The sequence below is a fragment of the Oncorhynchus clarkii genome, chromosome 6 (assembly GCF_045791955.1).
Source record: "Oncorhynchus clarkii lewisi isolate Uvic-CL-2024 chromosome 6, UVic_Ocla_1.0, whole genome shotgun sequence".
In the NCBI taxonomy this organism is placed as follows: Eukaryota; Metazoa; Chordata; class Actinopteri; order Salmoniformes; family Salmonidae; genus Oncorhynchus; species Oncorhynchus clarkii.
The window spans coordinates 63,614,202-63,635,676 of record NC_092152.1 but is presented as its reverse complement, the minus strand read 5'-3'; the positions used below and the strand labels follow the sequence as shown (position 1 = coordinate 63,635,676).

The 21,475-nt window shown below is 46.3% G+C and overlaps 1 protein-coding gene across 1 annotated transcript in view; it reads right to left on the bottom strand.

The window, feature by feature from the left end:
* Positions 1-9,797: 9,797 nt before the first annotated feature.
* LOC139412173 (potassium/sodium hyperpolarization-activated cyclic nucleotide-gated channel 2-like) overlaps positions 9,798-21,475 on the bottom strand; it is an 86,720-nt gene continuing 75,042 nt past the window's right edge. The window contains exons 7-8 of the mRNA XM_071158990.1: positions 14,115-14,279; positions 9,798-11,800 (exon numbers count right to left, since the gene is read on the bottom strand). Coding sequence (XP_071015091.1) covers positions 9,798-11,800; positions 14,115-14,279 — 2,168 coding nt within the window. The remainder of the gene's footprint in view (positions 11,801-14,114; positions 14,280-21,475) is intronic.

Below are 21,475 nucleotides of genomic sequence, written 5' to 3'. Positions count from 1 at the left end.
TAAGGTTTAGTAGTGAACATGGGTTGAAAGGCATGAATATGTGAGCTTAGCATAATATATCAGAATTAGCTGTTACCTATTATACTGAATTTCTTATCACTTAAACTCTGTATGTATTTCTTAATGTGTTTTCTTCTTTTGAGAGGCAGCCTATGGGTACATGTTTTATAAACGTATAATTTGAAATAGATAATGTACATGTAACCCCACCCCCACAAAACATGTATTCTGTGGGGTTAGCATTAGTGAGCTAGATAGCTACAGTAGTATTGTGTGCTGGCTGAGTGAGGCAGGCAGGCTCTCATAAACAGACAGTGAGGACTGTTAGCAGACGCGAGGGTAATGATTTGAGCAGTTTGTCCTCGTGTTGTCATCTCTCAGGGGATTGCAGCTCAAGACAGAACATCATTTCTGAAATGGTCCATGAGACAGTGCTATACAGTAGCTGCTGGGACCTCGGATGAATTGAGCACAAGCACATTCAAAGAGATACTATCTCCAATGATTCTAATACTGACCCATGACCTGTACAACAGTAAAATACACCCTAACCTACAATAAAGCTTATGACTTACTCTTATGTTGAGCTAACGCTCATGCGAAATGTCACACAATTCCCAGAGCGGCACACGTCATAACAGTAAAGACCTTTTCCCTAAAGTGGACCAACTCACAGATAGTCCAGTTATGTCACTTGTCTCTTTCTCCTAATTCTAAATAGGGCAGGCATGTATCCATCCATGACCATTGACAAGTTTTATAGGGAGAAATTACCATTTTTGTGTGAAACTGGGGATCAGGTTGGATGGCCTGTGGCCATCTTAATCTCAAGGTTTATCATACATACACTTCCCTGAACCCTAATACCCTAAGGAGCTACCCCACAAAATAAACACATCGACACAAAAAAAATGAAAAACTTTCAGCCGTGCGCATCAAAGGCTGGAGCCTTGCTAAGTTGGCCTTTTGACAATATTTGCGAACATGCTGGCAGATGTCAAAAGGCTTTGACGGTAGGATTTTATAGGGGTAAAAAAACACTAATACGGATGTGCTGTAGTTTCTGTGTGTTACTGAGTGTTCCATGTCTGGGACTGCCAAAAAACAACGGGGCAGGCCAGCATGCTTCAGAACGAGTGTGAGAAGATCTGCAGAAACGGAATGAGTAGTCGACCCAAAGCCAGTCTTCTCCTTTTACAAGGGGAACCGTATAATGATGAATCTTAACCATATAATGATGCATCTTTGTTGTGCTCATGTGAATTTCTATAATGATAGGTTATTCCTTTTGATCCAGAGCAGAACTGTAGCATAGCTCTTAGACTTTTAGCATACTTAAATTTCATCCCTCTGGTTTGTTGAAATCCACTCTAATCCCCATGTCCCCTGAAATACCACTATGAAAACATTTTAATTTATGTAAAAGTCAAGGCCTGCTTACCGCCCCCTCCATGACCACAGAATGCTCCGGCATAGAGAGAGAGAGAGAGAGAGAGAGAGTCTAAATGGTCATCTGGAAAGGAGGGAAGACTTGAGAGAAACAGACACACACACAGCCGCTCTACCCCAGCCTCGGCCTCACAGGGCAATGAGTGGGATTAATTACTGTTGAGTTTGAACCAAGGAGGCCCAGAACAGATTATCCTAGATGCTTCACAAAAAGGCATTAGCACTAGCTGTCCATCCCACCATGGCAGGAGAAATCGAGATGACGGGCAGTGCGATGGAAGTCACTGTGGAGGCACACATATATCCACAGTCGGAGGATATGAGAGTCTCACATCGGAGAAGTGCTACTCACTTGCTGGCTTGCTTGCTATGCAGAGTTTTGTCTCATTTCTGAACATGGGGTTAGTAGGCATGAGTATGCCAATCTCTGCACACTCCTCACAGCAGGCGTATATCACGAGAGGAGAATTCTGTATAATTAAAAGAGACCATCTAAAACAAAAGGCCTTCACTTTCAATGAGTCCCTCTCTCTCCTCTCCCCTCCTCCCAGGGAAGGTTACCTCAAGGGGGAATTCTAATGAAACAGATGGCTGAGTGCTCACAGGGGCAGAGTTAGACAGTCCCCCTTTTACGATCTGCCATGCAGCATAGCATTCTGAGGAGCCTCACTTCTTCTCACTGCCTGCCTGTGTGCATGTGCGTAAGAGAGAGAGAAAGTAAAAGAGAGAGGGGGAAAAAAGTGAGAGAGAGAGGTGCTGAGAACATGTGAAAGGCAGGAGTGTGTACTGAACTGTGGCTACATGTACTAGTGAATGTATTGGTTTGGGCATGTGTGTGGCACATTCTACAGCAAACACTGAATAAGACAATGAATGGAGAAAACACTCAAAGCAGTTGTTCCTTATATTTTATTCGATACCTTTTTAATATTATCCAGTATGTGTGCTTATCAACAACCCCATTTATGCTTTGCCCCCCCCCCCCCCCCCCCCTCATCATCCACATTGTTACTGGACAGCGCTGGTCGTGCTGATAACACAGTGCCTGGTAAACACAGCCAGTCACAACATACCTGTACATCTCCCTTATTGCTATATCCCATGGTTCCCATTTTAAACACAGCAAATATATATTGATATCCATTGATCAATAGCAACGCAGTCAAAAATACTGTCCCCCGCAGAGATGTGTCTGTGTGAGAGCTGTGGGACTGTCACTGCGGTTACAAAACAGAACAAAGCCATCTGATAGAAAGTGATGTACCGTAGCGCGTCATGTCCCACTCCTGCACATTACCAAAGTCAAAGAGATTATACAATGCAAACAATGTGTTTCGTTTAAAAACCATAATGATGATATGAATCTGTACATACACACAGTTTGGTGAACATTGCTTATCTTTATCATGGTGATGATGACGTCACTTAAGAATCTAAAATAAATACAGAAATATAAATAGGTCCTATGGAAATATATAAATCTGTATACGTAAATATACATTGACATATGATCCTAAGCATCATCAGAGTATGTGAGATATACATAGTTCAGCAAAACGAAAGCTACAGTAAGAGAGAGAAGCAGGTTGGTTCACCTCCACTCCATGTACTGTATGCCCTTTCCCCCCTAAGCCAGTGAGGAGAACTGGAGGGTCTTGCTCCAAAGCAGCCTTGTTTGACTAACACCCATGACGCCTCTGTGTTGCGGTTCTGAATTGCACACTCATGCGTACCACCCATCCTTGATTTGACGCACTCATATTTGCTACACTCTCACTAAACTGGGCCATATCCGGGTTGCACCCTTAACACTGCTCCCAACAGCATACTTAGGGATTAAACTCACATCATTTTCATGTTATTCTATCTGACCGAAGTAGAGTGGAAAAGAGGTCAGTTGCATCAGGCCCTGCCATAAACACTAGTTTTAACCACATTCGATTTCTCTATTTGAAATATGTTGCTACATGTGTCCCTGCCTCAGATGCCTACATAGGCTGGGATGGTTTGTTTGTTGAAGGTTAAGAATGAATCTGTGGTTCTAAATGAGTTATGAAGGCGTCTAGTAAACACAACGGTTTCTCTCCTCCCCCCCAGCCTCCGAAATAGCAGGTTCAATTCTGCTGCTGTTACCTCTAATCCTCAATCACTGCAGCTGATTTCCTTTTAGTGTGCATCACTGAATTCCCCCACCCACATTCACGGCCCAGTAATACAGCACAATGGGAAGTGGGGAGGCAAAGATTAGGTTCGGAAATTGGGAGTGGTCCAAATGGAATCAAAATGTGTTGTGTTACAGAGACCGCCCTGAATTGGAAATGCTGCTGGGTATGCCAGGAGAAGATTCTCCAAGACTCCTATACAGACAAGAGTCCGGGATGAAGCACTACAACAGCAGCACAGAATCCCATTCCCTCCACTTCCTCCAGCTCTCCAGCCCTGGCTAGTGCTATAGGACCAGAGCATGCTAACACACTAAGGCCCTGGAGTGATCTGGACAGAGGTGAACACAATGACATACATCTGCAGGCAGAAGGAAAGAGAACAAACTTCCACCCTGCCATTCTACAGTAAACTTGTTTGGTCTGTTTTTACTGAATTACAGAAAGACAACATCCAAGGGTTATGTCTGCCTATCCTGAAATGAATTCAGAATGGAGGGGCTGTTTGTATTTGGATTGAGTAGTCTTTAGTTGCCACGCTCCCACTGTCCTTGATATGTCCTTCATATGCTTTCTCTGGCATTCCACAACACACCAACCTTCCCATGTTGGATGAATGGTAAAAGGGAAATGGAATGGAAATAGCTCTACTGTATATTGAGTCAGTCTCTGATATGTAGAATTCAAACACGGTTCACTGTTTTGTAGAATTAAGTCTATTTATAGTCTACCATAGATGGTCTTTATGGATGAGCTCTGAAATCTCCAAGGACATAACGTTGGTATGCCTCTGTTTGCCTCTGTTCCCCACAGACATCCTTAAAGACGATCTATAGAAAGCTACAAATTTATCAGCAGCAATTAATCAAAGGCCATGTCTAGACTTGACAGTTCATGCAGCTTTTGTATTCTGATCATGGAGTTCTGATCAATTTTGAACACCTCATACCTCTACACCTACATTTAAATGTCTACCGTGTCCACATTCCCTATATTCAAATGCAGTATACATTCTGCAAATGTTGGAACAGGCTAAATCTGATATTAACAAAACAACTTGATGGCAGTAGCCAACTACTGTAGCTAGCCAACTAACCTCTGTAACTAACCAGCAAGCTAGCTAGCAAAGCTAAAGCGATTGCAAACGGGTTAGCATAACTCTAGCCAAAGAAAACATTGTGTTTTTATTTTATTTTAGCTAGCTGGCTAGCATTTATGAAGCCAGTAAATACGTTCCTCCCATGCTAGGTATGTATTTCCTCCAACATTATTATGAAAAGGTGCCTCTCGCACCCAAAACACACGTTTTCTGGAGACTTGTGGGCAGAGTGCTGATGACGTCGCCCACTGTATGCACTTTCGGTAGCCTGATTGTGTCCAGACTGAGGAGAAATCTGCACACAATACATCCCTGACCACCTCCTGAAGTGGTCAGGCAGATCTGAACACAATCGAGACACAATGGGACTTTTGTGCATCTAGACCCGTCTTTTCAACGTGATCTTCCTATCCTGATAGCAGAAGTTGCATGTAATTGTTAGGTGTAGACATGGCCAAAGATAACCAAATCCACTTGAAGAACAAATAGCATCAAAGGAAGACCAGACAGTTCAGTGTTAGGGAGGTGTGGCCTAGGTGAGAGACAGAGTCATGTACATTCAGATGGGACACTGACAGCTCCCTGAATGACAGCGGCAGACTGGAATGATTGACACACTATGCACGTCCTTATCTGTGATAATGGCCCAGGTCTTCCAGGTCAGGTCCAGACCCAGCTAATCGATCACTGTCTTATGCCTATCTCTCTTTAAGCCATGACCTGTGCCTCCCCTTCCAACCCATCTTCAGACACCGACCACTCCCAGACATCGACCCTGGCACTGGGTTGAGAACGCTGGGTTGTGATCTCTCCTACAGACACACATGTACAAACGCACAGGCACACACACCGTTACCTCAGCAACACCCAAAAGCTGCCTCAAATACCCACAAATCAATATCCTCCTCCCTCCCACAAACCTACACGAGCGCTCAGGAACAATCATAAGGCAGGGGTGACATGCCTTCAACGTCCCCCAGAAAACAAGCAGCTCGTCAGGCTGCGCACCCCATGGGCTGGCTGTCTACCTGTCAGCGCCCTGACCGTCTGTCCAACCACGTCATTCCTCCAATCTATCAGTGTCTCCTCACATTTACTCCTCTGTCTCAACCACTAGCTCCCTCAACCCCGATCCAAAGTAGTCACATTTCCCAACTCTTGGACTTAATAAGGTCATATTGTGGAAAATAAACAAACCGGTTGAGGTTCTTGTTGTTTTTTTGTTCAGATGTGAAACAGCCACGGCAGTCTATTGGCTTTGTGTTTTAACAGCTCCAGCAGTCACAGTCTTTAACGATTGCACTGTACACACTACAGACATTAATATTCCTCTGCTGGAGCTGATCACTTCCCTGTTCCCTCCCTGTGTCCAGCCAATCACGCTGCTGAGTGTTATATCTGAGAGAATAAATCCCTCCCTGTCTGTCTGGCTGAGGTGATGTCTGTGGGTTTCCCACCGTCAATCCGGCCTGTCAGGGAGTCATGTGCAACATGCCAGACAGACACAGACAGTGAATAAATATTTCAGATATTTCTAGATAGATAGCGCCTCGCTGCAGAAGAAGACCAGGTGTAAAACAACAACAACAAACAGAGGGAGGGAGAGAAAGAGAGACGATTTAAAACCGATACTTTAGATCTGCATTCACTCCAATAGGAGAACAGAACTAATTTTAAAAGCCCTTTTAATTAATAGAAATCTTACTGTTCTGTTCAAATTAATTCAATTAAACACTGCAATTTGCACTGGGAGACTGCCAAGGCTTGTGTGTGTGTATGCATGTGCATGAGTGTGTGCATGTCCATGTATGTGTGTGTGTGTGTGTGTGTGTGTGTGTGTGTGTGTGTGTGTGTGTGTGTGTGTGTGTGGTTAGCCCTTGATACAGGCCTGCTGAGGGAGGTAGTAATGAGGGACTAGAGTGTGGTCACTGTGCACTTCTGTCAACTAGCCCATGCTGGCCTACATGGGTCAGAGGTCGGGCTGTGTTGTTAAAAAAGAGTGTTGTGGCTGAGTGGTGTGACTGAGATAGAGATGGACCCAGCTGTCTGAACCCAGGGTAACATGCTGCTCCTTATGATGGGCAGGAGAGCAGGAGAGGGATGGGCTGTGGAGAGAAGCAGAGGTGATTACTGCTACCTATCTATACAGAACACACAGCCAGGCATACAGCTGGTTGGTTGAAATGAAGTCATGCTATCTGGCTGGAATGACGTCATTTCAACCATTCTTGTCCGCTGGGATTAACCTCAACATACAGGTCTGTGAAATTGTCCACAACTACCATTTTTATTCCGTCATGACCCGTCTTTCTGTCTGTACCTCCTTGATGTAAAACCGCATGACCCATATTTATTCTAAATAAAAAATCAATGAAACGCGCATACATTCAACATGTTCAACTCAACACTGGCAGTCAATGTGGGAGAATGTCTACGTTGACCGTCTAGCAGCTGTGGGTAGTAATATGGAGTGGTAAGATCTTTTCTATCAAGCAGCACTTACACAGGTATCTGATATCATTACAATAACAAACGTAATTGCTTATGTCCAAATGGTCTATTTTCTGTGTGTTCGCTACATTATCTGACTGTGAAGTATGTGTGATTGACGGCTCTGGGAGCACTAGTGAGTGTAGTGTTTTCTAGCATTGAGAGATTGAAGGGTCCTGGAGGTAAACAACTCCATACACAAGCTGGGATGGTAGTCCTAGTTTTGTGAAAAGGCAAAACCCTCCTTGGTTAGTCTTCTCCTGCATTAGACTACTCTCGCTCTCTTTCTCTCTTAAACACACAGACAAATCACTCAAACACACACTCAGTCACTATCACACACACACATACATTGCCTTGCGAAAGTATTCGGCCCCCTTGAACTTTGCGACCTTTTGCCACATTTCAGGCTTCAAACATAAAGATATAAAACTGTATTTTTTTGTGAAGAATCAACAACAAGTGGGACACAATCATGAAGTGGAACGGCATTTATTGGATATTTCAAATTTTTTTAACAAATCAAAAACTGAAAAATTGGGCGTGCAAAATTATTCAGCCCCCTTAAGTTAATACTTTGTAGCGCCACCTTTTGCTGCGATTACAGCTGTAAGTCGCTTGGGGTATGTCTCTATCAGTTTTGCACATCGAGAGACTGACATTTTTTCCCATTCCTCCTTGCAAAACAGCTCGAGCTCAGTGAGGTTGGATGGAGAGCATTTGTGAACAGCAGTTTTCAGTTCTTTCCACAGATTCTCGATTGGATTCAGGTCTGGACTTTGACTTGGCCATTCTAACACCTGGATATGTTTATTTTTGAACCATTCCATTGTAGATTTTTTTTGCCAAAAAGTTCAATTTTGGTTTCATCTGACCAGAGCACCTTCTTCCACATGTTTGGTGTGTCTCCCAGGTGGCTTGTGGCAAACTTTAAACAACACTTTTTATGGATATCTTTAAGAAATGGCTTTCTTCTTGCCACTCTTCCATAAAGGCCAGATTTGTTCAATATACGACTGATTGTTGTCCTATGGACAGAGTCTCCCACCTCAGCTGTAGATCTCTGCAGTTCATCCAGAGTGATCATGGGCCTCTTGGCTGCATCTCTGATCAGTCTTCTCCTTGTATGAGCTGAAAGTTTAGAGGGACGGCCAGGTCTTGGTAGATTTGCAGTGGTCTGATACTCCTTCCATTTCAATATTATCGCTTGCACAGTGCTCCTTGGGATGTTTAAAGCTTGGGAAATCTTTTTGTATCCAAATCCGGCTTTAAACTTCTTCACAACAGTATCTCGGACCTGCCTGGTGTGTTCCTTGTTCTTCATGATGCTCTCTGCGCATTTAAAGGACCTCTGAGACTATCACAGTGCAGGTGCATTTATACGGAGACTTGATTACACACAGGTGGATTGTATTTATCATCATTAGTCATTTAGGTCAACATTGGATCATTCAGAGATCCTCACTGAACTTCTGGAGAGAGCTTGCTGCACTGAAAGTAAAGGGGCTGAATAATTTTGCACGCCCAATTTTTCAGTTTTTGATTTGTTAAAAAAGTTTGAAATATCCAATAAATGTCGTTCCACTTCATGATTGTGTCCCACTTGTTGTTGATTCTTCACAAAAAAATACAGTTTTATATCTTTATGTTTGAACCCTGAAATGTGGCAAAAGGTCGTAAAGTTCAAGGGGGCCGAATACTTTCGCAAGGCACTGTAAATGCACACACTCTGTCCACTAGCACACAGATTGCAAGGCTCAACTTGTCCTTGTCCATCCAAAACATTTGCGGCATGATGAGCTTGGAAGACAAAGTGAATTTGTTAGGACAGGGTTGAGGACACTGCAGGAAGCCTATCACTAACACATCATACTTGATGTCTGTCTCACTACAGGGATGGAGGACCTGTAGCCCACTCAACACCCCCCAATATTACGACAATACAACAACACACAGGCCAAAGGGGAGGCAAATAATTTTTGGTTTCCTAAAATCTCTCCACCTCGGAAGGTTTCGTAAAGTCTATACAGTGGATAAATAAGTCATCTAATTGATAATAGTTTAAGGATCAACAACATGTGATCCTGTATGGGATGAAAAAATAAGTCAGTCTGCTCTTATTGAAGCATGTATTTTCCACTGAAAAGGTTGATTCTGTTCTTTTAAAACACACAAAAAAGCATCTATACATGCAGGTATTAGTGCATAGGTTCCTGCAAAAAAGTACTATTGTGTTGTCCATCTAACCATCAAACCAAACCCCATCATATGAATTTGGCATAGTTAGAAAGAAATGACCATCTCTTAAATGGATATCATTTTCTGTTCACACCCTCCTGTCCCTTGATTAGCATATCTTTTAAATATATTTCTATGTATACACGTATGAATAAAAAAGGGAGGAGGACAAAACAAAAACAAAGAAAGTGTAGTAGTCTAGGGAGCTAGAAGTTACCTGTTTAAGTGTCATCTTTTAAATCACAGTAATATTAAGATGGTGGAAATGATAACGGTTAGAACACAGTGAAGCCTAAAAGAGAATGACATCATACAGGAAGATTGTTTGTGTACTAGTCCAGGGAGGGTGTGATCAAACCTCACAAATTGGAGGTTAGTTTGGAGCGGACAGGTTCTAGTTCAGAGTGGGCTGCCGAGCCTTTCCGTGGCGGCAGGGCCGGGGAGGCCACGGGGGACTGAGTCTGGTGCTGCAGGTGTCCTGGAGACATCTGGGCAGGGACAGGAGGAGCCATGTGTCCTGACACCGAGCTACAGGGTTTGGGCACTAGGATGGGGGAGGAGTAGGGCGAGGAGAGACAGTATCCTGGCTCCATGGAGGAGCGTGGGGGTGAGGAGCGTGGAGGCGAGCTGCGAGGGGGTGAGGAGCGTGGGGGCGAGCTGCGAGAGGGTGAGGAACGTGGGAGTGAGGAGTATCCCATGGCCTGGGCCACATCCTGGGGCAGGGAGGGGTTAGAACAGGACAATAGTTTCATATCCTCAGAGAAGCTGCCCAGCCCCAGCAGAGACTCACTGCCGGCTGCGTGCTGCTGGCTGGGGAGGGAGGTCTGGGGCATGAGCAGAGAGCTGTGGGACCCAGTGGCACTGGAGGAGTCGCTGTAGTGGAAAGTCCTTCCTGTGACTGGGCTTTGGACCGTGGGGCTAGGCCCCAGGGGGGTGTAGCAGGGCGAGCCGTTAGCTGAGCCGTACTGGGCCAACGAGGCCAGGGCAGACCTCTCCAGGGACAGCTGAGGGACCAGGCCAGACTGGAGGCCAGACTGAAGTCCAGACTGTAAGCCTGCCAGGCTGAACTGGGCCAGGGGAGATGGGGAACCCTCTGGGGCCTGCTGGGTGGAGGAGGATGATGGGGAGGCTGGAGGGGGGGAGTGGTAGAATGCACTAGGAGTCCTGCCCCCGCCTGCAAACTGCTGCAGGGAGCCCACCTGTGGAGGATTTAGGGGCAGCTGGCTGTGGAGCAGTTGACAGGACTGAATGTTGACAGATGAACCAGTGGACTGGGGGCTGATACTACAACCAGAACTAGAGGTACCCAGAACTCCAATTGTCATTCCACCTATAGCCCCTCCCATTGCCCCTCCTATATGCCCTACAGCTGCCCCTCCCATTGCTCCACCAGTAGCTCCTATATGGCCTCCACTAGTTCCTCTAATGTGCCCACCACTAGCCCCTCCTGAGTACCCCCCAGTGTCTCCTCCTATATGCCCTCCAGTGGTATATCCTTCTATAGATCCACGTCTACCCCAACCAGTGGCCCTTCTTATTGTCCCACCTGTGGCCCTCTCATCAGCCCCTCCTATTGCTCCTCCTACTTCACCTTCAGTAGCGCCTCCTGAAGACCAATCTGTAGCCCCCCCAGTAGCTCCCCCTGTTGCTCCACCCATCCCTGCTCCCCCCACAGCTCCCTGCTGGAAGAGGGCAGCGAGAGGCGGGGTGGTGCAGCGGAATGGCTGCTGCGTCTGGGGCTGTGAATGGAGCTGGGCCGTGCTGTGGGAGGGGGAGGAGGAGAAAGGCCCAAAGGGAAAGGCGGAGGCCCCACTAGGCCCAGGCTGGGTTCCACTGCTGCTGGACGCCTGCTGACTGGAGCTGGCTGCCCCTGACCCCTGAGTCGTGTGGTGGGCCCGGAAGGAGGCCAGCAGGGCTGTGTCCATCCCAGAGCAGTGCAGTTTAGATGGGGTGCTGGAGGGGGAGTCAGGTCCCATGAAGGAGGTGGGCGCCGACGTGTGGAACTTCTTCAGCCGGCCGGGGGGAGGGTCCTGGAGGTTCCTGGAGCCCAGGACCGTGACCGGTGGGCGGAAGAGCGCGGCGGGGAGGTGTGGGAGGTGGGGGTGGTGCGTCAAGGCGATGGCCACAGAGGTGGTGGCGGCAGCAGCCTGCAGGGGTGCCTGGATGAGGGGAGCCCAGATGACGGGGGTGTGCCCCGGAGACGGGGGCTGAGGTGGAGGAATGTTCTGGAGGAGGTGGGCACAGGTGGCCATGTCTCTGTCATGCTGCACAATCTGCTGGATGATCTCGTTCTCCTGGTAGTTGAGAACGCCGGAGCTCAGGTCGTGCTGCACCTTGTGCTGCAGGAGGGAGTTCTTCTTCCCTGTAAGACAGACAGACAGACAGACAGACAGACAGACAGACAGACAGACAGACAGACAGACAGACAGACAGACAGACAGACAATCAGCCAGATCGTCCAGTTAGTTAGTTAAACACTGGAATTGAATCAGATTTAGAGATGATTTTTCCACTATACAGTTAGCCACACACTGCCTGGCCCTACTGCACAATAACCAGCTACATCATAATCACCCCTGATCCTGTGAACAAGCAACACATTTGCCAACAAAGGCCACTGAGTGTTACTGAGTTTTAGCCCCTAGGCTGCACATTGACTATTAAAGGGCGTCAGAATGGCTGTGATCAGCCTACTCCCAGACTTCTCTTTGATTCCTATGTCACACGGTCGCTGCATTCTGAAGCACTTCTCCCTAACAGCACCGAGCACAAGGACAGAGCTAGAAAAGAGAAACCCTGGCTGAAATTTGGAGGAGGGAGATAGAGAGAGGGAGGGTGGGAGGGAGGGAACGTAGCCTACCAAGAGGAATAACACAGAGGAAGCATGATAGCTCCAGCAGACTGTGTGTGTGTGTGTTTGTTTGACTAGCTCTTACTGTGGAGCCGTAGATAAGAGGCAAAGTGAATGCAGATGAAACATGGCTCTGAACGGGGACATGGCTGACTGATATGGAAAGAATGAGGGACTGGTCAGTGTTCACACTAACGTCAGTGATTTCACAGTGTAGGGCAGTGCTCTTCTGCTGTCATTGGATGGCCAGAGCTCCATGGCCAGTGGTGGAGGGGTCAGGGGTCAGCCACTCACCAGATTACAGAGACAGGATGGGGATGGCCTGAAATAGCTCACGAGCTAAGTAACAAATAGCCTTTCTTCGGGAAAAGGTGAACTCAACTCTGAGCCATATCCCTCTTGGGTGATGGTGCCAGCAGTGACAGGGTTAATTCACACAGCTGTTTTTTCTCAACCACTAATCCTGAAAGGGTTGAAATCGTACAGTACCCGCACGCTCAGCTCACTACTGTCAATGCAATTAGGCCCAGATCAATCTCTCTCCATTTCAGATATGAGAGGCTGGCGATTAGGGGGAGCAGTGCTGGGGGCTGTCTCTCGGTCAGCCCTGACCCCGATGCCGTAGCAGGCCCAGCTCTGATCCGATTGCACAGGGTCCACTAAGACAGTCATTAATTAGTAGGGCATCACTGTGTGAATGACTTCATTATGCAGGAGGACTGGCGAAAGGTGAACACCATTTTCACCAAAGAAAGAGCCCCCTGCCTGCAGCCATTTTTCATGAAGCATGCAGAGATAGTTATGATAGAGGCGTGCTGACGTTCATTGTGAATCTTTTATTTGTCTGGGCTGGCTGAGAACTGAATGAAGTGTCATATCAGTGCCCACGCTGTACACATCACTGAAATGGGGCTAGAATGAAAAGAACCAGTCTTCTACGTGCTTAACCATAACTACTGCATTCCAAATGCCTACCTCCCCTGTTCTTCAGGGCCAATACAACAGATGTGAGATGATCCATTCTCGTACTGTTAGCACCGGACATTCTATCTGTCACTGTCTGTTATGTAAATTCTATATTACTAACCAAACTAAATACACTACTTTTCACTAGGTCAACTAGGTGAGCTATATATAGTGAGTTCTTCACCACCACCATGGGGTTTTCCTCTCTTTAACTTACATCACTCTCCCTGCCTGGAGAGATTATCACATGAGATGATAAAACAATATCCTGTAGAATAGAGAGAGTTGTCTCCTCTCTTCTCTCTGCGGTGCCCATCCGTCCCTCCTCCCTGGCAGCCAGGGCCCACGGTGCCAGATGTGTGGAGGCCAGCGTGGGAGGGATGGAGACATCTGAGCTAATATGACATATCTGTTTGCTTGGCCTATTGGTCCAACTGGCCCCGAGCAGGTCACTAACATACACAAACACTGACTGCACGGCCTCCTCTCCTCTTCGCTGGCTGCTCACTTAGCTGGAAACAGCTCCCCTCCAGAGGATTCCTCAGCTGTGGCACATCTGTGTTTGATTCTCAGACAGACACCTCCATGTACAGTACAGTGACTGGCAGCTGACTCACTTTGTAATTTACTCAGCCAATCCATATCCATTTACTACATCACGTTTCATTTGTTCCATCTGGGATTTTAACCAGTGGCAATCTAGTACAGAGTGCTACCTGGGGAGTGTAACACGTCTTTGAATACATTCATACTTCACAATACTTGACAATGGAGAGGCGGATGGTTGGCTGTAACGATCAGCTCAATTACAGTGATACATATGGAGTTGAAAGTCATGTTGTGCTATGTAGTCTCTTACCTATGCGGTCCAGCCGGTCCAGAGCCACGGTCTCGAAGGCCCGTCTCATCATGGGGTACTCTTCCAGGACCTCGTTGAAGTTGTCCACAGACAGAGAGTACAGACGGCAGTAGGTGTCTGCTCTGACGCTGGCTGTTCTTCTACCCCGCGTCAACAGACAGATCTCTGCACAGGACACAGGAAGAGAGGAACGTCGACACTATGACGACATGATGACGTGTTCACTGTGGCCAAGGTAGAGATCCTGTTGTCGTGTAGGGCTGATGCTATGCCAACGTTGCTCCACTTCGTATCACACGTCAGGGAAATCTCTGTGAAGGCTGACTGAACTATTAAGACCTAATGTTTCCTTTAACATGTATCACCCCGACTGAATTCTCTCATGTGTGAACTAGACCTGAAGGGATTACGCACGCTGCTGGGAAAAATAGATAAATATCACTATTGTCCCACTTACCGTTTATGATGACGAAGATGGGGAACGTGAACGTGAACCGCTGAACCAGGGGTAGGCAACCGTGTTCCTGGAGGGCTGCAGGTACTGCAGGATTTTGTTCCAACTAGGCACCACACCTGACCAACTGAGCTAATCGATCAGTTCGGTGATTGCCTAAATTCAACACACCTGGTCTTCTAGGTCAAAAACATGAAGTGCTTGCGGCCCTCCAGGACCAGGGATGCCTACCCTTGTGCTGAACTGTTTTTTTGTCTCTCCTTTTTAGCATTACAAATTAGAATTTTCTGTAATCCACAGCTGAAGCACTTAATGCCATTTTGAAAGCTTAGAGGTTTGCTAGACCTCCTCTGTCATGCCAGATCAGGAGAATAATGTTCCACTTAGCAGGCAGCCGTGCTGTGGAGCTCTGACACCAACAGCACCCCTATGCCGTGTGTCTGCCGCGGGTGTGTGTATGTTGTTTGTGTGTGTGTGAGTGTGTGTGCGTGTGAATTTACTGTATGCGTGCCATGTGCTTTTCTGTCACAATCACACACATCCCACTTGTGGGCCACTCTCTGACTCTCACTTTCATCTACTCTCCAACTCTCAGTCCCAATCCCACTATAACACTTAGTCTTTCTCAGAAAAAGCCTTTTCCAACGCCACTCTTCTTTTCAATTCTCAGTTGGTGCAAAATGAACTGCCTTTCTCCTGCTCCCTATGTAACATTTACTAGGAATCCCTCTTCCATCATATCACTTTGAATCTCACTTCTCACTAATCTGTTTTTCTCTCTCGCTCCCCCTCTCCTTTTCCCTCTCATACTGCCTCTCTGAGTATTGTACAGTGCATGGCGGGTTAGAGAGGATGAGGGCTTCTGCCTTCTCTCTAGTGCAGCCAGATACCCAGCCAGCCAAAGCCTCCTTGTTCCTGACCATGACTGCCCTAATGAAAAACAACATGTGCAGCTCATCCTGTGTGTGTGTGTGTGAGGGGGAGTTGTGTGTGTCTGCGCTGCTGGGTAACCCCATTTGTGTGTTTGTGTGTGCGTGCTCCCAGGTCAACCATGGCTCTGCCTGTGTTGGGGGTCCGTTTTCTGCAGGCCTGCTCTGCTCCAAGTAATCCCCTCTGGAGAGGAGTGTCCTGCCCTGCCTGGCTGTGTTAAATCCTTTTGCCTCATGGCTTTCTGGCTGAAACCAGCACTGCTGAGATGAGACACTGAGCTGCAGAGCCTTTCTTCCGGCCTTATCTGCCTGTCTTAAGAGAAGAGGATGTAAAGCCCAGACTCTTAGCACTGGTATCTGAACTCTTGACTGTAGAAGACCCAGCATGGAGCAATGAGTAGCAGCTAGAGCTCAACGCTAAACAATGAGAGATTAACACTCAATCCTGGAGAACCAAGGATAAATGGAGGGACAAACCCTGCGACCCTAACGGAGGAACACTGAGTTGGACCCATGTCAGAACTAAAGATGAGAGTCATTATACATGGACGCCTGGTCATATTTGAGGAAATATGTCGCTCCCTATCCATAGGTATTATTGCTAATAAGCTATTGACTTTAAAGGCAAACATCCTCACGTGGTTCTTTCTGTGTTTAAACATTGCTGCTATACTGTACCGTGAAAGTCCCAAAGCACTAATTGTAATTGACTAATTGATTTTGCTGGCAGCCTACGTCGGCTATGAAACTACCATTTATTCGATGGTGCATCTAAAGGCACTGTGACCTCTGTTCTATCCTGCTCAAGCACAAACTCCTCTTGGTAGGTCATCATTAACAGTCAAATGATGTATGACTGGTTTAATCTCTATGCTGACTCACTTTTACAGTCTGTTGCAAAAGTACAAAAATCCTGCATGAAATCAGTGAACAGGCTTACTTTGCCCAGGTCTGCGTGTATGTTGTAGTGGCGTGTTTCCTTCTCTCGTCTGTCTTAGCTGATTCTTTTGGTAATCGTGCTGGAACACTTGTTCAGCAACTTCAAGGAAGAACATTTATTTCAAAGTTTGAGTGAAATGCTTGGAGTACAGCATGAACCCATTTAATGACAATGTTGTCATTAAAATGTAATTGCTCCAATTAAAATCGGATGCCTTGTTAAATGTGAGAAACAGGAAGGATGCTGTGCACGACTCCAACACCGTCATTAAGTTTGCGGATGACGCGACGGTGGTGGGCCTGATCACCGACGACGATGAGACAGCCTATAGGGGGGAGGTCAGAGACCTGGCAGTGTGGCGCCAGGACAACAACCTCTCCCTCAATGTGGGCAAGACAAAGGAGCTTATTGTGGTATTGTGGACTGCATCAATGGGGCTGTAGTGGTGCAGGTCAAGAGCTTCAAGTTCCTCGGTGTCCACATCACTAAGGACCTATCATGGTCCAAACATACCAACACAGCCGTGAAGAGGGCATGACAACACCTCTTCCCCCTAAGGACGCTGAAAAGATTTGGCTTGGGCCCTTAGATCCTCAAAAAGTTCTACAGCTGCACCATTGAGAGCATCTTAACTGGCTGCATCACTGCTTGGTATGGAAACTACTCGACATCCAACCGCAAGGTCCTACAGAGGGTAGTGTGTACGGCACAGTACCTCACTGGGACCAAACTTCCTGCCATCCGGGACCTCTATACCAGGCAGTGTTAGAGGAAGGACCTAAAAATTGTCAAAGACTGCAGCCACCCAAGTCATAGACTGTTCTCTCTGCTACCGCAAGGCAAGCGGTACCAGAGCACCAAGTCTGGGACCAAAATGCTCCTGAACAGCTTCTACCCCCAAGCCATAAGACTGCTGAACAGTTGATCAAATAGCTACCCAGACTATTTACATTGGCCCCTTTATTATAAATGTTTTGTATCTTCCTTTGTTGCACTGACTCTCTTAATTTGATTTGCTGTTGTACAGTACAGTATGACCTTGGTTACACAACACACATAACTGGCTGGCTCACATTGGAAGGGTTTGGGAAATGACTGGGAAATTATGGGGGTTGGTCTTGGGAAGACTCTGTGTGTGTCTGTGTGTGTCTGTGTGGGTGTTTATGTGTGTGTGTGTACAAGCTGGGTCTCCCATGGTGAGGTATCAGTGTCCTCCGGCCTGGTCTGGGGAGCCTCACCTGGACTCTGGTTCTCTCCTGTCAGCTCCCATCTCCATCGCCCATGGCAGCCCACAGGCCCTCTGAGAGGACACTCTCTAACCTTTGAAACATCTGCACCGGGCAGCCTGATTCCCCATGACACACCGCGCTCGCTCCCACCCTCCCAGCATTAGCATAGAGAAATACACACTGGCCTATGATGAGGAGAGGGGTCGGGAGTGTCTGGTTTAGCCATCACCATAGCTGGTGTCGTGTCACTTCTCATCGCGTCTCCTTCTTCCTCCAATGCTAACAGCAGTAATTGACTGTTATATACACTGCTGTTGTTAGATCTGTTAGATTCTGCATGGGCGAACTGCTAGCTTAATTCAAAGGTAGCTCAGTGTAGCTCAGTGACTATAATAAAGTCTTACAGAATAGATTAATTCAGTCCCTGACTCTTTTCCCTTCCCACCTTCTCTAGGAGGAGTGTTAAAATGGGTTAAGGGGCGAGGGGATTACCTGCGACTCCACTGCCAACCCCCCCCAATGACTCACTCAGTCAGGGCAGCCATTTGGCAGCTCTTCAGTCTGCTTTTCCACAGAGACAGGGACTGAGACAAGGACAGGGTCAGGGACAAGAGACAGGGACTAAGACAGGAATAGGGGACAGAGATAGAGACAGGGACTGAGACATGAATAGGGACATAGGCAGAGACAGGGCTCAGAGCAGAAGCCTGGGTACCAGAAAGCTCTTCTTTCCTGCCTGGACTTTAAGGGCCTAGAGATTAAGAGGAGCCGGCTCAGAGAACAGTTGATTCTTTCCTCCTCCACCACCCCAACCACCACCCCTTCCCCCTCCCTCAACCCCGCCACATCTCACTTGAAGGAAAAGTGAACCATGTTAGAGGTATGATCAAAGCTGCCTCTGTACGGTCATTCTACTGATGTAACTGTGCTGCACTATCCTGGAGAGCTGCAGTTCAACCAGGCACACAGTAATTACACAAGGATGACCTATACTAACACAATAACACACCCAATCTGGGGAGGGAGGGGGTCTTCTAGATGCTGTCCAGATAGGAGAGTCTGAATGCAGCCCTACAGTGGCGGGTTATTTTGTGTGTGTGTGTGTGTGTGTGTGTGTGTGTGTGTGTGTGTGTGTGCGTGCGTGCGTGCGTGTGTGTGTGAGCCCAGAGGACAGACCAGTGATTGGGCCTGGCTATGCTCCATGCGTCCTTTGGCTTGAATACTGCAGTCACATTATATGTCCCCTTCCCCTGGATTGCTGTATTTCTGCCCAGCAATCGAATCCACAACATGCCACACGCAATGCCCATATTAGGCTCCCCAGAGCAAGCTGATCCTACAGTTAGTTAACACAGACTACTGAGTGTATATTAATAATGCATAGTATTACTGATGACAAGCATGTACTGTACAGGACGTTAATGAGCTTACACACATACATCTACAGTACAGTCATCAATACAGAAAACACTGAGTGTCCACCCCCCTTTGCCCCTTGTGTTTGTTTCTTGGAAATCCTCACTCTCTCTCACTTCCTGTTTGATAGGGCTGAGAGAGAGAGAGAGAGAGAGAGAGAGAGAGAGAGAGAGGGAGAAGAGTGACATATCCCTGGTGCTCCTCTTACATCAATTAATTTCATGAATGACTAACTCATGTTTGGTAACAAACTCCCTATGGCTGCATGGTGGGCTTGGGTTGGTTGGCCTTGCCTCCCCCTGGAGCAGCCAGTCTGGTCCTGGATGCTAGGAATAGCTGCCGGATAATGGAGTCAAAACCTGCAAAGCCCAGCGCATCTAACGCGTTTGGGAGAAATAATTGCAGATCCAGGGCTTAAATATTTAATGCGAGGCAACCAGTTCCGTTCCAAAAACGGTGCATTTGCAGTGGCAGTGGTGCTTCGTGTTGATCCATGCAATTCAGGCGTAAGTCAAAATAAATGTTTAAATAGAGGGAAATCAACAACAAAGAAAGATGATGCTCCACTCCTCCCTCACCCAGGGAGACACACCAGGCAGGCTGAAATGTTGATTCATCTTGGCGCACACACACACACACACACACACACACACACACACACACACACACACACACACACACAGGCAGAGATAGATTGCTTCCCATCTTTCTATTATTTGCGGCGCCCCCCAGGGAGAGGGCACGGAGACGGTCCAGAGCAGGGAGCGGCGTAATTAAACTTCAGCAGGCAGGTCATGTGCTGTTAAATGCTTCACTGCGGTTTCTCATTACTTAAACAGTGTCTTCTCAATGATACAGTGTCACTGTCAATGTCCAATATTAATTGGTATTTGGTAAGAGGACTATGGCTAGAGCTAAGTCATACACGTGTCATACACTCCCTGACACCATGAGAAGAGTACAAACTGTCTGACCCTGATGGGGGAAAGAACAACTAGCACGTGTTTTTTCTGTAATACCTTGGAAATGCAGGACTGAAAAGCCTGAAAGCATTTTTAGCCTGAAGGACATTTTGACAAGTATTTTGTCATATACAGTATACTGTATATCAGGGGTTGGAACCGGTTCAGTGAACAGAACAGAAAACAAAAATAATGACATTTTTCAAGGAACAGAAACTAAACCAAGAACGAAAGTGATCCATATTGTTCCATAACAGAACCGTTATTTTAAAAGCATGGGAACTGGTTAATAATGTTATTTTACGATTCAGGCATTTATTTCTAGTCCCATAAAAAAAAAAAAAAGCTCCTATGCAAATCCCTCACTCTGTAACTCAGAAACGTGTTCAAGTGTCTGCCTGAAAGCTGAAAATCTTTGCCAGTATGTGTGCGTGTTTAGGCTAGCTGCCCCTCCCTGTTACAAGAGTGATTCAGAAAATAGGGAGAGATATTTATTACAGTTTTACAGTTGACAGTTTAGTCATTTAGCAGACACTCTTATCCAGAGCGATTTACAGGAGCAATTAGGGTTAAGTGCCTTGCTCAAAGGGCACTTTGACAGATTTTTCACCTAGTTGGCTTGGGGAATCTAACCAGCAACCTTTTAGTTACTGGCTCAATGCTCTTAACTGCTAGGCTCCCTGGCACCCATTTTTTTTAGCTAGAGAAGAATGGATTCACTTTTTCCAGTGGTGGATAAAGTACCCAATTGTAATACTTGAGTAAAAGTAAAGATACTTCAATAGACTCAAGTAAAAGTGAAAGTCACCCAGTAAAATACTACTTGAGTAAAAGTCTAAAGGTGTTTTGTTTTAAATATACCTAAGTATCAAATTTAATGTAATTGCTAAAATGTATTTAAGTATAAAAAGTAAAAGTATATTTCATTTCAAATTCCTTATATTAAGCAAATCAGACTGCACTATTTTCTTGTTTTTTAAATTTACGGATAGCGAGGGGCACACTCCAACACTCATATATAATTTACAAACGAAGCATTTGTGTTTAGTGAATCCCCCAGATCAGGTAGTAGGGATGACCAGGGATGTTCTCTTGATAAGTGCGTGAATTGGACCATTCAAAATGTAACAAGTACTTTTGGGTGTCAGGGAAACTGTATGGAGTAAAAAGTACATTATTTTCTTTGGACTGTAGTGAAGTAAAAGTAAAAGTTGTCAAAAATATAAATAGTAAAGTAAATTACTGATACCTGTAGTACTTTAAAGTATTTTTACACTACTGACTTTTTCAATGCTAGTAGTTAAGCAAACTATAGGCCTAGTTTTCGCGTTGGATTTATTAACAACAAAAAGCTAAGATGTGTTTTTAATTACCTGGTTAAATAAAAGGTGACATTTTTACTTTTTTTAAATAATTCTGGTGCCACTCTGC